A 22,373-nucleotide genomic window follows, 5' to 3' on the forward strand; every position below is an offset into this window, starting at 1 on the left:
ATATATATATATATATATATATATATATAGCATGGTATAGTTATAAACTGGGCAAATCTTAACCATATTTATATTGGAAGTTGTCACTTGCAAATGTGTATGATTTAGTAACATATACCATGCTTTTGCTAATTATTTTAGGTACCTATGTAACAATGAGCAGCTGGATACTCTCTCAACCCTCCTAACCCTAACCCAATGGGGCATCCGTGTTGTAACAGCTGGAGGTTGAGAAGACTGTGATAGTACTCTGCTGGTACTTACTTTCAGCGAAATAGACTGAAGCTCAGGGATACAATGAACCATCTGCTCCAGGAATGGAACCATAGTTTCATGATGCACCCTGAATACTCTGAAAAACAGGTCTGCTCAGTCAAGCGTGGCTTGCCAACAACAGCATATCTTGATGAACAAGCAAACTAATTAAAGAAAATAAAGAGAAACAACAAAGAGAAATAATTATTATAAACTTTATTTCATTAGAGTCAATGGTAACAAATGATAATGAGATGAATATGAAATGAGTTTATAATCTAAATATGTTTTGTGTTTCCAAATTGGTAAATAGAAAGACATTTTTTAAAGAAGTTATATATATATATATTTATTTAATATACAGTAGTATTTTGTCTCCATGGTCAGCATTTTAAAAAAGTGTTAGTAAACAAGTATGCATATAGTTGAGGAGGGGTTGAGTGTGAAAGATCTCTCTCCTTTTTTTAAATTGATTGTTATCTGCCTGTCCCCATAATCAACAGCTGAAAAATCTGGGAATTACAAGGATGGCAACTTGCATTTAACTTATCCTTTCTTTATTAGGTTCTTTCTTTCTTTTTCTTTTTGTTTGTGGAGAGGTGGGATGGTGAAAGTTCAAATTGATAAATCTAGGACCTCCTTGGTCTAAACTGAAATTTGTTGAGAAGGATGATGAGGGAATAAACAGAAAAAAAATTTACACTAAAATTGCAAATCAATAATAATTTCTAATTTAAGCAACAAGACCGGCAATTTTGTGAGGAGAACTGTTTGTCGATACCACAGACCCCCATATTTAACTGGTGATTTATTCTACCAGCCCTAAAAGGATGAATTGCAAAGGTGACCTTGGTGGGATTTGAACTCGAAATGTGAAAAGCCAGAATGAATAGTGAGGATATTTTATCTGACACTAATGATTCTACCAATCCATCTTATAAAACTGAAAGAAAATTTTTCCTTCCAGATTCAGTTTCAATATATTAAGTTGAATTTGAACCCAAACCAAAGATTTCCGATTCTGCATTACGATTATGACTCAGTTCCATTAATTCAGGGTTTCAAGCTTGAAACTGCTGCCACAACTTATTTTTCCATCCATGTTAAATACAAATCTGGAAATTACAATAATTATTTCTAATTTAGGCCCAAAGCCAGCAGTTTGAGGAAAGGAAATTAGTTGATACCACCAACCCCAGAACTTGGTTGGTACTTTATTTCATAGACCTTAAAATGATTAAAGTCAAAGTTGCCCATGGCAGTATTTGAACTCAGAATGAAATAATGATTCTGCCAGTTTGTTGCTATTTTGATAATTTTGATAATTCTGCCATTCCAGTTAAACAAAAATACCAAGTTACAAATTTAGGGTAAAAAGAAGTGTCAGTTACACAAAGGACAACTGAGCTACTTGGGGTTTGTTGAGCAGAGGATGTTAAGTAACATAACCGAAACCATATGGCAAAGTATCTAATAATAATAATAATAATGGTTTCAAATTTTGGCACAAGGTCAGCAATTTCGGGGAAGTGAGTAGGTCAATTACATTCAAACCCCAGTGTTCAACTGGTACTTATCTTATTGACCCTAAAAGGATGAAAGGCAAAGATGACCTTGATGGAATTTGAACTCAGAACATAAAGATGGACAAAATCTTGCTAAGCATTTTGTCTGGCATGCTAACGAGTCTGTTAACTCGAGAGGAATGTTTAGCAATTGCTTAATAAGATGGAACAATCAGGAGTGTCTCAGAGTTTGTTGTTCTATTGACAAGTTTTTTTTTTTGTGTGTGTTTTGCTATGTTTGGAACATCATTAAAGTGGGCAACACAGAACAGTAGCAAATATATTCCAAATATTTCGGGCAAACGAATATGCCTGTCTCTCAATCTCTATAAAAAGTAACATTTCACTGTGTAGTCTCCAAGTTCAATAATTGAAGGGCTTCGGATATATAAGAGCTGGTCTCAATTGCTGTTACTATTCCAACAACAAATGCTTTCTCAAGAATCACACTGGCGTGTTCTGTGGGAATAGAGAAAAAGACCAAACGACATAAGCAGATAAATACACATAAATAAAAATAGAAATAGCTAAGAGTTGAAAATCAACACAACTAGATATGATATAAATAATAATATTCCAGTTATTGTCCAATCTACATTGAAACACTGAGGTAGAAATAAAGGCACTGGCAACGACCTAGCTTAGAGAAATGACATGTGTAGAAATTGGATTAATCTTTTGGAAGAAAGGTATATCCACAATAAAGCCAGTGATCAATCTTTATGCATTACTGGTACAGGATTCAACTGTCAATCTCTTTTCTTCCCACTCCAGGAAGTAAAAAAAGGTAAAATCTGAATAATAAGATTTGTAAGATTTGAACTTGACTTGCTAGAAATATCAACAATATCTCTTTCAAATCATACCCTACCATAAAAAAAAACAGAAGGATATATTAGATAATGTAAAACAAAAGGCACTCTAATATTTCCATCAGTCTACCATTTTAGACTAGTATTTTAGTTATCAACACTGGAAGGACAAAAGGCAAAGTTAACCTTGGTGGGATTTGAAGCCAGAACTAAGTGTCTGATGCTCTTAAACTCTGCCAATTTCCTAAATAGAACATGGAGCAGTGAAGACTGACAGTAAATACTATTGAGTTCAATTCTTGTTTTCCAATCTGTGCCTTCAAGTTATCTTCAGTAGCTCAGAACTGAAAAATATTTGCTTGAGTGGTTGGCGTTAGGAAGGGCATCCAGCTGTAGAAACTCTGCCAAATTAGATTGGAGCCTGGTGTTGCCATCCGGTTTCACCAGTCCTCAGTCAAATCGTCCAACCCATGCTAGCATGGAAAGCGGACGTTAAACGATGATGATGATGATGATGTGAGACAACAAAAGGACATAGTTCCTTGACCTACTAAACATAATAGTGAAATTCTCCTTCCAACCACACCCAATTGTCTTAACAAAAGAAGTGACAGGCATAAGACAATATCTTAGATATACCAAAAGAAAGGATGGCTCCAAGTGAAATATCTTTAATTACTGGCTTTAATGACCTGCAGCCATAGCAGAAGTAGCTTGAAAGAAATTAAATGCACAAGTGCTTATATTAAACACATAGAAAAGCAAATATGAACTTTACCTTGACAGAGTGCCACAAATTCAGCTAAATTCCTCAGAGCACTTATAACAATATCTGGACTGTCATCACCAAGACACTGAACTAACACAGGTACATATTGGGAACCATTCCTGTACAAAAAAAGGGGAGGGAGGAAGAAATAAGTATAAAAGACTATAAAGGGAAGGTGAGACAGGTAAAATATAAGTGGGGTGATGGAGTGACAGTGATGAAAAATTGAGATGTGGGTAGGTGAAAAGAGGAGTGGGATTGGGTGATAAAAAAGGGGTTAAGAAAATGGCAGTGACAATTTCAGGATTGGTAGGGATTTCAGTATTGAGGGATGTGGCCTTGTGTCTATTGAGCAGTTAAAAAGTATAAAAGAGGGATAGAGATAGGTGTCTTGTTGTGGAAGAGATTCATGGATAACCTGGTTGAAAAAGAGAGAAAGTGAGAGATGGGACTGAGAACCAAGCCTTGGTGAACTTGTGCACTAAATTCATCACTGTGTTCATGGTTAACATTTACCTCACAGCACTCCTGTACATGGTCTGTACAGCTTTTATCTATCCCTAGCTTCTTGTAATTCTTTGATTCTTAAAATAACTTCCAAAATGCGTAATTCTTTAAAATGTCCCCCAGTGTGGGCCGACCAAATGAAGAAAAGGAGCACTTTTAGGATATTCTTCTGCAGGCTACCTCAAAGATGAGTGACATTGACCTCATCTTTTTGGGTGGGATTCCAATGAGCATGTCAGGCAGCAGCCTGGTGTCTTCCATGGAATTGGTTTCCGAAACAAAGCGGGGACAATGCTATAGGAGTTCTGTGATGTGAATAACCTATTGATCTGCAACACCAACTTCAGGAAGCCTGCCAGCCACCAGATGACCTACCAATGAGGGAGGTGGCAGCGGGAAGCATGGTTGCTCCTAAATTCAAAGACCTTCGCTGGAGAAGAATGTAACCCCAACATAGACTAGTCATCAGTGACTTTAGATTCCTGGCCAGAAGGATGCCAAGAAGCAGACCAATCTGGAAAAGAAGGATTTGGAAGGACCCTTCACATGGTCAGAGATTTTGTCAATGGTGTTCCTCAGGTCTTTCAACACCTTGCTCCCTTGATGCAGCCAGGATTCATGAAGAACCAGCTTGCATCCCAAAATGTGTGTGTGTGTGTGTGCAAATCTTTACATAAATAAGAACACAAATGGTGGGGGGTTGAGATACACTATGGCTGTTTCAGACACATTTTTTATTAATGAATAGACCGATTACCTCATGATAAAACAAAACAAAAAAGTTTTCTTCAGGTGAATTAAAAACTTTGAATTTAAAATTTGTTTGAGAAAAATTATCAAGATATAGAATGTTGACCCTCTCATTTTGGCAATAATTGAGAGAGTGCAGTTGCACTGAAGCATAGCCAGCTATCCTATGAGTAAGTGTTGTGAACCTGTTAATAAAGACACTCCTTATTCATATTAAAGAGATGGTGAGAGATCAAGCTTAAGAGAAAGAAGAATAGGGGTGAAGTAGGGGAGACTATCAGTGCAGAATAGCAAAGATTACTAGTGTCAAACTGCGAGATTACAGACTCTCAGAATGGGATCATTTAGAATAATGAACACTTACATACATGTACCTATACAATGTCCATAAATTGTATATGTATATTTATGTATGTGTGTGTATATATACATATATACACACACACACACATATACACACACACTTGTGTTTGTGCACATGATGGCATGTGTGTGTGTGTATATCATCACAATTTGAAAGAGAGTGAGAGGGAAGGAAGGAGAGAGAGAGAGAGAAAGATAGAGAGGAAGAGAGAGAGAAAAATTTAAGAAACTAGAATCTTTTTCTTACGAAGGGTTCTGACGGATACTTCTCATCACCATGGAATAGGCATAGCTGCGACACTCATCATTTAGGTCAGCCATCAGTCTCTTCAAATCAGCCTGGTAAAGAGAACAATCAAATTTTCATAATAATAATAATAATCCTTTCTACGATAGGCAGGAGGTTTGAAACTTTTTGGGGAGGGAGATATGCTGTGATTGAGAAGACCCAGCAACTAAAGTGAGATCCCACTAGCTGAAGGATTGTTCAGGCTCCATGTTTGTGTTGGCAGGGTTTCTAAGGCTGGACGCCCTTCCTAACGTCAAAATATGTATGAGAATATATTTTACACTGACTATTATATGTATATATATGTAGTCTGTATTTGACTGTTAGCATTTATAGTGAATATATTTTACAAAACTAACTATTACATCTACATACATCCAATCCATGTAAATGTGGATTTAAAATGACTACAATGAAGATGATATGGCTGCTATTTCAATATATTTTACATTATTAACTGTTACATATGTAGCAATAATAAATAAATGATAAATGAAAAATACAAATATAAAAGCAATAAGGAAATGAAATTATAATAATGTTCTGTTACCTGGAAATTATCTAAGATGTTAACTTTTCTCTTAGACGCTTCATCTAAATCTTGAAGAACTCCTAAAATTTCTGTAGAGAAGAAAAATATTTAATAATTCAACGAATGGTCAAAACAGGTAGAACTTTAACTATTATTCAATATTATCAACAATTAATTTGCATATTACATAAAGGGTTAAATACGTAAAAACTACAGTCAATAATTCGTTATCAGCAAGCAAATCATTTTATTACCCACAAATTCATAATCACAGTTTTACATTCAATCCTAGTACTTGGTATATTGAGAAAGGATTTTCTACTAAAAGACCTGAGCAAAATTTGGTAAAAACTTGTGTGTGTGTGTGTGTGTGTGAGAGAGTGAGAGAGAGAGAGAGAGAGAGAGAGAGAGAGAGAGAGAGAGAGAGAAAGAGATGAATCAGAAATGTTCCATAAGATCACTCTCTGTGTAAAGGAGACGACGCTGATAACAATGATTGTTTCTAATTTAAACTAGTATTTTAAGGGATTGGGGTCAGATCTGTTATATCCTGAAAGGATAAATGGCAAAGTTGACTTTGGCAGGATTTGAACTCAGAACATGTACTAGAAGAAATATACAAACAGCAGTTTGTTTAATGATTCAGACAATTAAGTGAGATTTCATTAGTTAAATAAAACGTCTCGACTTTGGTTGGTGAGATAGGAGTATGTTGGTCTCTTAATGAGTACTCAGTCTCTTTATGGCGTGAATCTTTATTGACATAGGTAAAATTTTGTTGTTAGAAAGGTAAAAGGGAGTGGGGGGGGGGGTCATTAAAAGGGTCAACATTTATTCAGCCAGGAGTTTGATGCTAAAGGATAATTTTATGGTTAGAAAAAAAAAAAAAAAAAAAAGGTGTGATTACCAGCTTTGGGAGAGTCTTTTGAAAGTCTAGCAAAGAACGGTGCCAACTGATTGAAGCTCCACAGTGAGTTTGTTTGCATATTTACAAGAGGTGGTGTAACTGATGTTTCAGTCTCATCAGCCTCTCCAGTACCCTTGGTCAGTTGTCGTGGCAGAGAAAGTCCAGCCAAGAGAGACTTCAGTACAGATAAGTCTGGATAATAGTTTGACACAACACTGAAAACAAAAAAAAAAAATTTAAATATATAAGAGAAAAAAAAAGCATAAAATATAAATCAATTTAAATTTCTCTTCCTTGATTTTCCTGACAAGAATTCTAATTGATGTTAATGATTTTTCTTCTCATTACACATAATTTCAATTGATTAAAAGTTCTTTGTGATTCACTACTTGTCAACTTTACTATATGTTCTTCATACAGAAGATATCTCTTGGAAATTTTCCCTCAATGTCCATTTTCCATGCTGGCATGGGTTGAATGGCTTTGATCAGAGCTGGTAATCAGGAAGGCGGCATCAGGTTCCAGGTCTGATTTGGCTTGGTCTTTACAACTGGATGCCCTTCCTAACACCAGCCACTGTGCCATTGGGTGTGCCACTGGGTGCTTTTAGCATGGCACCGACACAAGTGCGTTTTATGTGGAGCTAGCACAGGGCTCCTGTAGGCCAATCCTTTTCATCAGGTAGAGTAGTATTAACATGCTGACTGAAATTTAACCAGACATCTTTTATTGACCAGGCAAACATGATAATTATTACACTATACGGTCTCACAATTTCCTTCATCTAAAATTAACCCATTAGCTGCGAGAATAACCTTTTGTTTTTGATTTAGCTGAAACTTTAAGGGTTAGTTGAAACACCAGTTACATTGATTTGAAACCAGAAATGTTATTCCTTTTTATTCAGTAATCAAAAGTATATGTTCGTCTTTTACAGCAGTGAAAATAAAAAGAAAAGGCAATATGGTACATTTTATGGTAATTATTATTGAAAAAATGCTCCTTTATTATATATTTCATATACTATGAGTTAGTAGTCACAACAGCAACAGATTATTTTTTATGATAATCCACAAAACACGAGATACATAATCCAATATCACATTTTTCACATTCAGCTCGAGTTTTTTATTTTCTTAACATGGCAGGTAGGGATTTGGAGGGAGATTTGGCTACTATTTTTAAAAGGTTGAATAACTTTCATGGAGGTTCCCTCATTAGCTTGTTGTGGATATAATTGCTTTACTCCAGGTCAGACCTAGGCTTCGAGACATTTCAGAGCTAAATTTGTATTCTAAAACAGTAATGGGACTCAAAAAAGATTTAACTATTATTGGTCAAGCAACCATTTGAGAATCCCTTTTTGGTTCAATATGTGTAACATTATACAATACTGCACTGGTGACACAACAGAAACACATCTCCAGACATCAACAATGAAACAGTTATTGGTACTCAAGCATGAAAGGGTGCCTCTACATGGTCACCTTGAAAATAACAGCAGCCAAATCTTACTTATGCAACACCGTACTGTCTTTAAAAAATATACACTGAATAATAAATCCATAAATACGATATGCCTGAAAAAGAAATGGAACATCTTTGATCAGAGTTCTAGAAGTGAGCACGGCAGCTAAATAACAACAACAACCACATCTTTTATGACTGTGGTTGTTGTTATTTAGCTGCCGTGCTCACTTCTAGAACTCTGATCAAAGATGTTCCATTTCTTTTTCAGGCATATCGTATTTATGGATTTATTATTCAGTGTATATTTTTTATGAATGTGTCAATGATATGCCTCTATTTCCATCAAATCACACTACGATCTTTAAAAAATGAAGAACACATTTGATAATGTAATTCTAGGTACCTCTAAAAGATTAAAAACTGGTAAGCAGATAGTCTTGGTTGGAGATCTACTCAACCAGGACTGACCTGTGGCCAAACAACCATCAATAAATTAAAAAATTTGTTACTTATCTGGATCTTGATTATTTTCAAATTGGATTGCTATATACAGACAATGTAGAGACACATAAGGTGAACACTGACCTGAGAAGTTCAATATATTTCTGCAAAATATGAACAGCTCTGTTTGGTTCATGAAGCACAAATCTTTGTAGAAACTGGATGAACTTGACAATAATAGAAGATAGATTCTTGTATTCTTGGCCATGGTTCTGTATATATAATAAAATAGAATGAGATGAAGAATGCAGGATATTTCAAATGAGTTAGACGTTTCAGGAAGGTAGCGGCAAGAGTTGATTAAATCAACCCCAGTACCCAACTACCCGTTACTTCAAAAAGTAGGTAGATGTAGTTCACCGAAATATGCAACCAGTAATGGAAGCAAATAGACACTGGATAGAACTGGCCTCCGTCTTCAGGGTGGAGAGATATAAATTAAAACCTAACACTTCCATTATTGTTTGCATATTTTGGTGAACTACATCCACCAACATTATGAAGTAAGTCTGAGATCCCAGAAACAGCTGTCAGACTTATAGCACCATACCTTCTCCCCTTTAATTTTCTGTGTCTTTCTACTCTGTGTAAGTTCATTTCCAGTCTTCTATGAAAATGTTTCTGGCCATGGGGAAATGTAATCTTGCTTGGAAGCAGGTGAGAATTGATGAGAGGAAGGGCATCCATCAAATAGAATCTGCTTCAAGAGATTGCATCTAACCCATGCATGGAAAAGTGGAGATGATGATGATGATGTATATGGTAATAACATTGAAAGAAGATAATATACATATGTAAATGTGTGTCTGCATCTCAGTTTTATGTTTACAGTGGTCTAAGTACTGTTGTTGTTGTGCACGTCCCATAATTTTGTGGTTCAACAAATATGCATCAATAAAATAACTATTGGATCAATATGATTGACTAAAACCCTTGAAAGTGGTGCCCCAGAATGGGTGTGGCAAAAAGACTGAAACTGGTGAAAGAATAAACTATGTGTGTGTATCTTTTCCTGTCCTCATTGTCATTTAATGCCTACTTTCCATGCTGATGTGGGGTGGAAGTTCAGAAGGATCTGATTAGCCAGAGGATGGCATTAAGCCCAATATCTGCTTTGACTAGGTCACTTCGGTTGGATGCCCTTCCTAATGCTTACATCTTTACAAGAATGTACTGGGTGCTTTTGACATCTTCAGGAGTTGATAAAATAAAGTACTAATAAAGTACTGGGGTGATGGTATACACACACACACACACACACACGATCATAAAATCCTCGTGGTTTAAGCTAACCTTGATGAGAGAGAAATATGCTTCCAAGACATCATCCAATGCTGTGTGCTCTTTACGGAATATGTGTGGCTCAAGAAACTCCAACAAACCAAGGACATATGAGAAGAGAAGCAGATAATTACGACTTCTCATTTCTCCAATCGTGAAATGAGTTTTACCCTGAAGGAGTGCAGCAATGAGGGGCAGCTGCCTGGAAAAAGTAGACAAAAACATGTTATATATACAAGGAAGATAGTACAAAAGAAGAAAAAACCAAACTATCAGTAAACAAAAGCAGAGAAGAAAAAAGATGATATTCAAACAATCTTTAGGTCAATCTTGACCAAGCTGACCTATGAACTGACAATCCAGCTATCCCTATTCTGTTTTTTTTTTTCTGTGTGTGTAATTAAGGATACATTAACCGATGAGTACTTTTATTGTTATAATTATTTAAACCCAATTTTGAAGACTACATCACCTAATGTGAGCTTTCATTACACAATAGTATGATTTTAGAGAGATTTACCTGCTATTGCTAGCCAAGTATAAGAAACACATCATAAAGATTCATTCACTTGCTCTAAGATTCAATGTCTAAAATTGGTAACATTAGAAATAAAAACAATTTTATTGTCTTTATTAAGTTAACCTGTTCATAACTATTGTTAATGAAATTCACTGTGTTTCATTAAAAGATGGCCTCAACAGTCAAAAATAGAAATAAAAAAGTAGAACTATAATGGTTTCAGAAAAATTTCAGTGTATAGTGTCACCTTCAGGTAACTACAGTGGATACAAGAGCAACACAATAAACAAACCTCAGAATAAGAAGAGGGTGTTCAGCAGCTAATTTCCTGCTAGCATTGTTAGCATCATACATTCTGTTTTCAGCTGCTTTACCTGGTAAAGCATTTCCAAGGGCAGAGAGCAGACGATGAGATATGTGGTCCAGCTAGAGAGAAGAAAATAACTTATAGAGCAACAAAAATAACGGTAATAATTGTTTCTGACAAAAGCACAAGGCCTGAAATTTGGAGGCGGGAGGGGGAATTGTCAATATTATTGACCCCAGTACTTGACTGGTACTTCATTTCATCAATCCTGAAGGATGAAACTTGACCATGGCACAATTTGAATTCAGAATGAAAAGGGCCATAGAACAGATTCTGTGGAGCATTTTGTCTAATGCCATAAAAATTCTGACAATCCACTATCCTAATAATAATAATAATGGTTTCAAATTTTTCCACAAGGGCAGCAGTTTTGGGGAAAAGGATGAGTCAATTACATTGATTGGTACATATTTTATTGACCTCTAAAAGGATGAAAGGCAAAGTCGACCTCGGTGGAGTTTGAACTCAGAACATAGCAACAGGTGAAATACCGCTTAATGGATTGTCCAGCGCACTAACCATTCTGCCAGCCTGCCACCTTTTCTACTGTAGACTTAGTCGCCTAGGTAGCAGAAGCTATCAACTACTTCTAGTTTCTCCCCCTGGCATGTGATGGAATCAGTTTTCTGTACATCTTCAGTGTTTATTGCCCCTGTGCATCTGCCACACACAAAGACTATCTTCCTGGTTAACCTTCCTCTGATATTGCCGCACCTTTCATGTGTCCATAGCTTACACCAGGTACATTGTATGGAGTTTCTACCCTCGCCTTTTCTACAGATCGAGCAGGGCCATCTACCTGAAGGGGTTTATGATTTGACAGCCTTCCTACTTACTAAGACTTTGGTTTTTGCTAGGTTAATCTTAAGGCCCTTTGATTCTAGACCTTGCTTCCACACCCTAAACTTCATCTCCAGTTCTGGCAGTGACTCGGCTATTAGAGCAAGGTCATCAGCATAGAGGAGCTCCCAGGCGCAGCCTGTCTTGGACTTCTCTGTTTGTGATGGATCTGTAAATATAATTAGAGTCCAGGTATGGACTTTGCTAGGAAGCATCATCATCATCATCACCAGGCTGGTGATGATGATAATGAGCAGCAGCAGCAGCAACGATGAAGACGATGATCAGACTTAATGACAACCACATCTTTCAACTTTGTCGTCTCTTTTGTGAGCTACCAACACCAAAGCCGCTACCACCTGCTGTCCTGCAATTTGAACTCAAAACGTCTACTCCTATCTTACTGTCTTATTTTGGTCATAACAAGTAGACTTCTTTCTCAATGTTCTGCTGACACAGACCTGTGAGAGTGATTGGCAAACCAAGACAGCTTCTTAAATGTATAAATAATTAAATATACTAAAGAATAAAAGTGAAAAAAAACCCCCCAAGTTGAGGGCAGCGTAACTTACCTGACTGGCACATTTTTGTGTGGTTTGTACATCTCCTAACAGTAAACTGGTGTCTTGTAACCAGCTGAGAAGGTAAGGATACTGTAGGTATAGCTCCAGCAGAGTATGTTGGTACAAGTTTGAGAGTGAACTGGAAATGGACATAAAGGCAGAAGAAACAGGTGAGAGATGGATAAACAAACAGAAGATTCACGTCAATATAATATATATATATATATATATATATATATATATATCATTAACCACATATACATTGATATTTCGTCATTTTTGTGGTCTGTTAACATCATGTACCCACCAGGGTTGAAAGCAAGTCACCTAGCCAGCCCATGACTTACATGCTCATGGCGTGTTAAAACAAGTACTGGCATGCTCAGAAATTGCATACCTAAGAGAAAATTTACATATGAAATAAAAGCAGCCCTAGTATAATAAATATTAGTCATCGGCCACGTCAGCGATTTTGATTTATAGAAATAATTAACACTAATCAACCAAGAAAGAAAAAATAACCAGGAGGAGAGAGGATTTGCTTACCTGGAACTGAGAGCATATTTTTCCGTGTGTCTCACCAAACCCTTCAACTTCGTATCACTGTTGCTGAGACAATTCTTCACTAACTCAATACGACAATTGATCACTGATGCAGAGTCATTGGAGACTTTCTGATCAGAAACGTCTTCTCCTTCTTCTGTCTCCTGCAGACAAGATTCACTCGCCTCCTGCACAACATAGTCCACAACTGTACAGATTTGCTCAAGTCTCAACCCAAGAACATCATCTGAAGTGAAACTCTGAATAAAAAGAAAACAAAAAGAAAAATAACATTTTTCAATTTATGGAACAATAATTAATTAAAAGAAAACAATTTTTGAAAGTTATATCAAATTATCAGAAAAGAAAGAAATAATGTCAAATGTACACTTTGAAACTGTAATGTGAAAAATGATTAGTCTTGTAAATGTTACTTTATTTTTATATAAAGTATCCGTCATGTACTGGAGTGAAATAAATTTACTAACACTTTAAACAATTATTATTATTATTATTAAGGAAGCCAACTGGCAGAATCCTTTGCATGCCGGATGAAATATTTAGCAGCATTTCTTTTGGTTTTATGTTCTGAGTTTAAATACCACAGAAGATGACTTTGTCTTTCATCTTTCTGGGGTCAATAAAATAGGTCCCAGTTGAGAACTGGGACTCATGTAATTGACTACCCCAACAATTGCTGGCTTTGTGCCAAAATTTGAAACTATTATTATTACTTCTGCCTCAGTGAAGGTGGAGGTATTGCTTACAGCTGTGGTTTGAGGGGGTGAGGAGCCGACTGGTAGTGAAAAGACAAGAAAGGTAATATGTGCCAATATTTCCCTCAAGTGACTAGTCACTAAAAAGTGCCATTTACGGAGGAGTGATGGAGGGCTGGGTATTAGAGGAATGGGATATGGAGAATGCTTGATGGGGCAGAATGAATTGCAAGTATAACCAGAATGCTTTCAGGGCATCATTTATGCTGTGGTGGGCAGGTCTTCTCAAGCCACAGCAAATAGCCAATCATCTCAGTCATTTGTCATCTTCTCTGCGAGGCTCAGTATCCAGAGATCAGGTCCCACTACTTCTCTGACGTCTTCCTGGCCCTCCCTATTCCACAAGTTCCTTCCACTGTCCTCATCCACATGCATCACATACTTCCGTAGACAAGAGTGAAGTTAACTCAGTTGATTCAGTTGAAGATTCCAGTCAACACAAAATAGAATAAAGGGGTGTAAAAGTACCAACCTTTTGACCTTTTCTTTCTTGTCCTTGCCACAACTTTGGAATGTGAATACAGGCCCAAAGGAAGTCTAGCACAGAGGTCGGGTCATGCCTGCAACAGAAAACAATACAGAAAACATACACATACACTAAATATGTGTGTGTGTGTGTGTGTGTGTATACATATGCATATAATATATATATATATATATATATATATACACACACACACACACAAATATATATATACACATACAATGTGTGTGTGTGTAGGTGTATCTTTTATCTTTCTTTTACCTGTTTCAGTCATTAGACTGCGACGTTGCTGGGGCACCACCTTGAATTTTTAGTCGAATGAATCAACCCCAGTACTTATTTCTGGTACTTATTTTATTGGTCTCTTTTGCCAAAATGCTAAGTTACAGAGGCATAAACACACCAACACAGACACACATATAGATATATATATATACATATATATACAATGGGCTTATTTCAGTTTCCATCTACCAAATCTACTCATAAAGCTTTGGTCAGCCTGAGGCTCTTAGTAGATGACACTTGCGCAAGGTGCCATGCAATGGGACTGAACTCAGAACCATGTGGTTGGGAAACAAGCTTCTTACCACACAGCTACTACTGCACCTATATATATATATATATATATATATTGTATGCTTCAATCAACACCCACTCTCCCACTCATTACATATATAGAAGTAGAGGTATAAAAAGAATGACAGACTTATGCTGAGATAGTGAAAGACAGATGTACAAGAGTGAGAGACAGCAACACTAAGAGAGGGAACAGTTAAGGGACAATTAAAGGAGTCGGTTATCAAATAAGAAGATCACAGAAAAGGAATGTAAAAGGTGGAACCCCCCCCCCCACAAAATAGGTGACTTACTTGATGTGTTCGTCAGTCTGCAACAGGTAAGTGATACACCTGTGTAAGGTACCCCAGTGGCTTTGGTGAGTAAGCAGAGCCAAAAGGTATGCCTGCTGTTGACGGGGACGACCTTTAAAGGATTCCTTCACCATGCTGTTGCTTAGGTGACCATCAGAGTAGTTGCTATGCACCGAGTTCATGTCGTTGGTGGTAGATGGCAGCATCTTAGATGATGATGATGATGATGATGATTCGGATTGTTGTTGTTTGGTAAATAGCAGCAACATCTGCAGGTCTGGAGCATTGTGGATGACTTCAGGATCAATGAGTTCCAACCAGTCAACAAACAGCCATGCAGCTGATGATGGCACTGCCAATCTGGGATAGATATTTAAGGGGATAATGTGGGATTAAAACTTGTCACTGCAAATCTGGAGATTATATTTAAGGATAGCACAAATAAGGATCCCAACAAAAGTTAGCCTTTCATTCAGAAAATATAGTTTAACTTACCCCAACTGATTGTCTTTCAACATTCTGCAGGCAACTTTGGTTATGGAACACATCTTCTGAGTTTTTATTTGATTCTTCATACAACATTCAACAACAGACTCAAACAATGGATCTTTCTCTAAACCAAGTTTTTTGAAATCTAGTCAAAAGAAAGCAAGTGAAAATATATATCAAAATCAACCCCATTCTGAGACAGAAGATTACTTTTTGTATAATCAGGTCCCTCACATGCCGACCCCTACACACTCTCCATGTTGTCACATGTCTACTATAGACCTCCATTCCAATTTCTCTCACCATCTCTAAACATCTTCCCTCACACTCGTGAAACACCCTTCTCTATTCCCTCTCTACCACTTATAGTCAGCCCAAATGTACCTTGCAGGGTATGACCCAATACATCTCCAACACCTATTTCTCTTTCTCTCCCTCTCATTTTGTCTCTCTTCTTTGTTTTTCTCCTGGGGTAGATAAGTATTTCCTCTATAGTAAGACACCTACCTCTATCCCTCTATTATACTTTAACCCCCTCAACCGGCACAAGTCACTTCCCTCAGTATCACACCCCCTCCCAGCTAAGGGGTGCAAGTTACTCGGTGACTCTGCTGGTGCTGGTACCACATAAAAAGCACCCAGTACACTCTGCAAAGTGGTTGGCATTAAAAAAGGCATCCAGCCATAAAAACAATGATAAGCAGACAACACAGCCTGGTGCAGTTCTCTGGCTTGCCAGCTTCTGCCAAACCATCCAGCCTATGTCAGCATGGAAGAAGAATATTAAATGATGATGATGATGATGATGATGATGATGAGAAGGAGGATAAGCAATCATCCAATCACCAGTTTGCTTGAGACTCTATTTTAAATTTTTCATCTCATTATCAAAATACTCACCTGATACAGTTTTATCTTCTTCAAGTTCTTTGTTAGAATTGAAGATCTTTGAAGCTACGGTTTGTATTTCTGATGCTCCTGCATGTTGGTTGGAAGAATGGTGACAGTAAGATACCATGTACTGATTAACTACAGCTGCTACTGGAGATCTGTGACCTTTACATAAAGACCAGAGTTGTTCCATCATTTGTCTTAAAGAGTCCTGTAGTTGTCGCTGCAAAGTAAGAAACAAAGAGAGGATGAAACCAATAAACTGTCCACAGTTTGTCTACCCGATGTGAAAGGCCTCTCCGAAAAGATACAAAAGATATGCAGTCCATATGACATCAGGACAGTATTCAAGAGTAATACAACACTTCACAAATATCTCCTTCAAGTAAAACCACCAATAGAAGAGAATATGACCAAAGACTGCATGTACTCCATCCCATGCAGCTGTGGTAGGTTATACAAGGGTGAAACATGCCACCTCCTTAAAATAAGGGTAGAGGAACATTGCAAAGCTGTGTCACGGGGGAGATATTGATAAATCAGGTATAGCTGATCATGTATGGAAAAAGGGAGACCACCTCCCCTTGTGGGATGAAGTTAAAATAACAGACAGAGAACACCACTGGAAAATACGAAAACTAAAAGAAGCAGCACATATGCTAGGACACAACAACCTCCTAAGCAGACCGAGTGCAGATATGAACAACATATGGGAACCGGTATTAAGGAAGGATAGGAGAATATTAGATTTATAAGCCCTAAAATTCACTCCATAATTGCCCACAGCATTCAGTGGTTATGCATAAGGCGTAATGGTTAAGAGCATGGGCTAATAACCCCAAGATTCCAGACAGTGACCTAAATGATGAATGATGATGATGTTGGTGATGATGATGACGACGACAACATCAAAAAATACCTTAGGAATGAGAACCCAGGTTCGAAATTTCCCCAAGACACCTGATGAAGGCTGGAGGGCATATCAGCCGAAACATATTAACAACAAACAAGATGAGGACAAATATACATAATGTACATTGTACATAATTCCTCATCTCTTAAATATAGAACTGTGTTCTTCCTTATTTCAGTCAATTAGGGTCTAATTTGGTTGCCTCTTCTAGCAACTTGAATGACCACACAGGTTCCCTAAATGGCTCTTTATCCAAAATTAAATGTCAACTACGGTAAGTTGAAGTAAAAATCTTGAATGAGAGGCACAACAAATTCAAGACTTAGGTTGCCATGCCAACCTTTGACCTTAAAATTCATATACCAATAATTTTTCACTTCAAACAATTATCCAGAATGCTTCTTGAATTTACAGTAAATTAAACAAACCCAACAAATAAATGATAAAAATTAATGCAATCACCTGATCCCTTACCTGTTTTGCAATGAGCAGCTTCAGTAAAGGGCAAGCTTTGGTTGCTGATTTCAACATCTGTTCAACAAATACTTCTTGTTGAGGAGAGTTCAATATCTGAAAACAAAAAAGAAAAAGGAAGGAATTTGCAACTAAATATTTCACTGGTTTTATTCTTTCAATACAAACCTGCCAAAGACCATCTATAAGTTCCTACTTATCAAAGCACCCACAACTGCCAATATAAAAATCTTGTGATTAAAATAAAGCTGTGATGTAAGATCTCAGTCAATAAACATATATCAAATTGTGTTTCAAACACGAATGCGAGCAATAATTCTTATTTTTTTAAAATTATCTATTTTGCTGCTAAACCTAAGCAAATTTTTTATCATTTTAAGCTGTGAATTTGGGTTTGAGATGAATGGTCATGATAGTGTCAAAATGAACACATGCACACACACACAGAAATATACCATGGTACCTTGAGTGAGTGTCTTCTACGAGAGCCTTGTGAGTGGATTTGGTAGAAAACTGAAAGCTCATATACATATTTGTGCCTTGTGAAATGAAGATTTTTTGTGGCATAAACTGCGATCCCACCGACCTGCCAGGTATGATAAACAATAGCATTGGATGGCAACAGAGAATCATGAGAATCCATGCAAACCACATGACTGAATTATGATGAAGATGATAACAAAAATTTGAAGCCATTGTTGGTATTCTCCACTGAAGACTGTATATTGCTGATGAGCAGATACCATGATGAGTGTTATCCAGGATACAGTGGAAAAGTGAACCACTGAATTTGGTTAAAAAGAGACGATGAGCAATAGCTAGAAGAATATTGAGTGAAACCAAGAAACCAGTTGATCTCACAAGTATCAAGTTTGGTGAGGTTGAGTAAAATAATTTAGCATTGTGTTCGTTGAATATTTTATGGTATCTGTGTGTACGTAAAAAGAACTTATTCCTCACTTCCTTCAAAAAGAATGTAAACAACTTAAGTACAATTTATGTAATAACATGTTCCATGAACAGATGAACAATGTAATTCCTAATGACATTGTATCATATAGGAAGTTAAGAGTTAATGACCAGTTGAATGTTTCAATTTTGTCAAATTTGCTCTGACATGAACGATAAACACAAACCATTCTGTAGGTTATCATCAATCATTATAAAAATATATATTTTCTTTATCTACACACACATACACACAAACATATATATACACATCTATGCACGTACGACACACACACACACACACACACACATGTAGCAATGTAATGCAACAGAATGCTGCTTACAGTATACAATTCCCATATAATTCTATGAGCATAGACCAAACTCTGTAGGCATTTGTTTCTGAATTACTACAGAAAATGCTGTTTGAAATCTTTATTTGGCTAGAAAGTACCAGTAATTAGAAGAACTCACTACTTACCAAGCTAAGGGCCTTTGTGATATTTAATGCCACTTCATTGCTAGATGTCAAACTCTGAGGAGAAATGGAGAATGTGAAGAATGTGACAAAATGTTACAAATTGAGAAACTGTCACTTACAGAAATACCACAAAGATGAAGTAAATATTTACAAAATATAAAAAGATTTAAACAAAAACACGAATATACCAAGGAAATGATGACAAAAGGTGAGTCTTAGATCTTTAATGTAAATTCATGTAAAAAGGTTCCACAAACTTCCTCCACCCCAAATAAATAATGATGATATTTCTTCCAAATTTTGGCACAAATCTAATAATTTTAGGAGGGGACAATTAAATACATGCCCAATAAACACACACAAATTTATATATGTGTGTACATGAATGGTCTTATGTGCCCATGAGGTTAGATATGTGTATCTGTGTGTATGCACATATAGAACTATGAATGTACTGAGATATGTAAGTTCATACTTTTACAATAATTTGCTTTTGTACTTTTATTTCAATTTTATGAATTTACAACTTATTCTTCTATATTTTCAACATTTTAAAGGATCTTGTGACACATTTTTGTTTGTTCCCATCATATTATTGTATTTTATTCACTATTATTCAATCATTTCTATTTATTTTAAATTATTTTAGTTTACAAAATATCCCTGATTTTTTTCCTCTTATTTTATCTTATTTTAATTTATAATTTTGTGTGACCACCTAATTTAGTGAGGCGTCAGCTTACTGCATTTAGCCAAAGAGAGGGTAAGAGGTTGTTGAACAAATGAACAAACGGAACTATAAATTATGGACAGTAACTTAACGAATTAAAGAAACCACACCTCTTTTTGAGAATGCAGCAAAGACATGTGATTGACTGTTTGAAAAACTTTTTAACTACTTCTCCTCAGTTTGTAACTCAATTGTACATTCTTTGTCCTATAACATTTGATACACAATGCTAAATCAATTTCGATAAGAAGCAGTTGTGTACCTGATGTGGAGACAGATTATCCCCATATTTGCTGGATTTTCTACTTCACAAACACATGTACAGAACCGTGACTATCCATATATTCCATATATTTATTTATTGCATACTGTTCAACGGAAGTTGCTATTGAATTCAGAGTTGTGTGGCATTTGTCATCTTGTCAAAATTGATTCTATTCATTTTGGAAAAGGATGAAGGGAATCATACATTTTTATTAATAAATGTTATTCTGAGCTGAAAATTCTGCTGAGAATGAGACATTGCCTGTCATCCTTTCAGGGTCAATAAAATAATTACCAGTCAGATACTGGGGTTGATGTAACCAACTTCCCTTCCCCTCAAAAACTACTAGCCCTGTGCCAAAATCTGAAACTGGTATCATTAAGTTCTCACCAGTTCTTGGAAATTTATAAAAACAAAGATTACCTTTAATATTTTTTGGTACTGTCCAGCAGCCAAAGAGTTACTGTTCACAGGACTTGAAAGGAATAGCTAAAAATAGAATGAAATGAAAGGTCATTTGTAAGAAGTGGGGTAAGTTACAGAAGAAGGTTATGTGGTAAGTGACACGGTGAAGTTGGGACAGAAGAAATGGCAAAAAAAAAAATGGAAATAAAGCGAAAACCAAAAAAAGGATGTTGAGAAGTAGAAAGGGAAAGAATGGCAATTGAGGTGTTGATGAGGCAAAAGTACAGCGAAATGTAAGGATATTAATCAATGAAGAATGGGTAAGAGGGAAATGAAAAGTTGAAAGATAGAAAGGATCCGAATTTAAAATGGTCATACACATTTCAGGGATAGAACGATCAATAGATAGATCCCTCAGCAATCTATCTTCTAGTCCTGAGTTCATCAGCTCTATATTATGTTCATTAAAAAGATACTTAACTCACAAATGACACTGTCAACCGAGATGTAAAGGGGTACCACAAACAAAGCACAACCTACCTCTCTAAACAGTAGCAACAGTGCTGTACAATTGGATAAGTGGTTCATTAGATTGCAGTGCTGCTAAGGTAAACTTCCATTGTGGATCTGGAGAAGCTACACCAGTATTCAGGTGTGGCACTTTGTGTTTTACAATTGTTTCGGTGCCAATCTGCCTTGCTTTTGGAACTAGATTGTGATTACCAGAGATTAAATGTGCAATGGTTGTAAAACAAACTTGTAGCAATACGTAATAAGAGTTGATGAAAAGAATATTATCCCAAGTCAGTTTATCATAATATATTTATTGCTATTTTAGAGAGAAAAATACAAAATGTGTCAGTCCAATAGAACAAAAAGAGAAAGACCAGCACGGTGCATTCCAGTAGGTTCATCTGGGTCTCACAATGCATGTGGGTGCACAGACCACCAAAATGTTAAACTTATATTATCAGTCATTCCCTTGACTATAACGAAATCATGTAATTGGTAGTATGTGATGTCTTCAATGAAAAGTGTGTTTCATAAATGTGACAATTGTCCAGATTTATCAGTTCTAAAAGATTCGAGGCAGTGGGGATTAAAGAAACACACCTTCCAAGTGTGTTTCAATGGCCATAAAATCTAACTGGTAACAGCAATAGAGCTGAAATTTTCAGAAACTACCCCTCTCGTGGATACTAACAAATTGTGTAAATTTAAAGAAAATCTAAGAACCTTTGTGATAGTTGAAATTCCCTGGAATGACCCTAATGGAATCAGTTAGAGAAAGCATTTTGTTTGCAGTCATGCTTCATCACTTATGACTCTATCAATTTCTATTGCCTTTACTTGTCAATATCATCAGCTGACTGACCACTAACACAATCCAGTCTGTCTGAGTGCTTGTCCAACTCTTTTCCACTACTTATTTGCTATTCTTTTTATAAGCTGTAATCAACGTACTCAAAGCATGACTGATTTTCAATCAACAATTTTGGATTTGTTTGAATTTTTACTGACATCAGTCAAAGAATATGAGATGTAGTTGTTGAGCATCGTTGCTTAGGTTTCTCTTGACACCAACACATTTGTAAGCTGCTTTGATCTGATTCCAAATATTACTACAAGACCCTTGGTCAGTTTGTTGCTGACATGAAAAAACTACAGGTTACATCTTTTCATATTAGGAAACCAAAAAGTTCCAAGTTTGAATCACAGCATAAATCTGGCTACAGAGACTGTTTTCAGTTGAACTCACAAAGTACATTGAGGCAATAACTACCCAGGTGGTTCAAATGTTTGTTAAAGTA

At 36.4% G+C, this 22,373-nt stretch overlaps 1 protein-coding gene across 1 annotated transcript in view; it reads right to left on the minus strand.

Moving 5' to 3' along the window:
- Positions 1 to 456: 456 nt before the first annotated feature.
- LOC106880421 (integrator complex subunit 1) overlaps positions 457 to 22,373 on the minus strand; it is a 55,035-nt gene continuing 33,118 nt past the window's right edge. The window contains exons 30-46 of the mRNA XM_014930336.2: positions 20,581 to 20,646; positions 19,163 to 19,216; positions 17,734 to 17,829; positions 16,356 to 16,569; positions 15,462 to 15,600; positions 14,967 to 15,326; positions 14,083 to 14,170; positions 12,838 to 13,094; positions 12,301 to 12,430; positions 10,814 to 10,947; positions 10,014 to 10,203; positions 8,805 to 8,932; positions 6,750 to 6,964; positions 5,861 to 5,931; positions 5,269 to 5,360; positions 3,411 to 3,520; positions 457 to 2,279 (exon numbers count right to left, since the gene is read on the minus strand). Coding sequence (XP_014785822.1) covers positions 2,164 to 2,279; positions 3,411 to 3,520; positions 5,269 to 5,360; positions 5,861 to 5,931; positions 6,750 to 6,964; positions 8,805 to 8,932; positions 10,014 to 10,203; positions 10,814 to 10,947; positions 12,301 to 12,430; positions 12,838 to 13,094; positions 14,083 to 14,170; positions 14,967 to 15,326; positions 15,462 to 15,600; positions 16,356 to 16,569; positions 17,734 to 17,829; positions 19,163 to 19,216; positions 20,581 to 20,646 — 2,460 coding nt within the window. The 3' untranslated portion in view covers positions 457 to 2,163. The remainder of the gene's footprint in view (positions 2,280 to 3,410; positions 3,521 to 5,268; positions 5,361 to 5,860; positions 5,932 to 6,749; positions 6,965 to 8,804; positions 8,933 to 10,013; positions 10,204 to 10,813; positions 10,948 to 12,300; positions 12,431 to 12,837; positions 13,095 to 14,082; positions 14,171 to 14,966; positions 15,327 to 15,461; positions 15,601 to 16,355; positions 16,570 to 17,733; positions 17,830 to 19,162; positions 19,217 to 20,580; positions 20,647 to 22,373) is intronic.

This window comes from Octopus bimaculoides, chromosome 22 (genome assembly GCF_001194135.2).
Source record: "Octopus bimaculoides isolate UCB-OBI-ISO-001 chromosome 22, ASM119413v2, whole genome shotgun sequence".
In the NCBI taxonomy this organism is placed as follows: domain Eukaryota; kingdom Metazoa; phylum Mollusca; class Cephalopoda; order Octopoda; family Octopodidae; genus Octopus; species Octopus bimaculoides.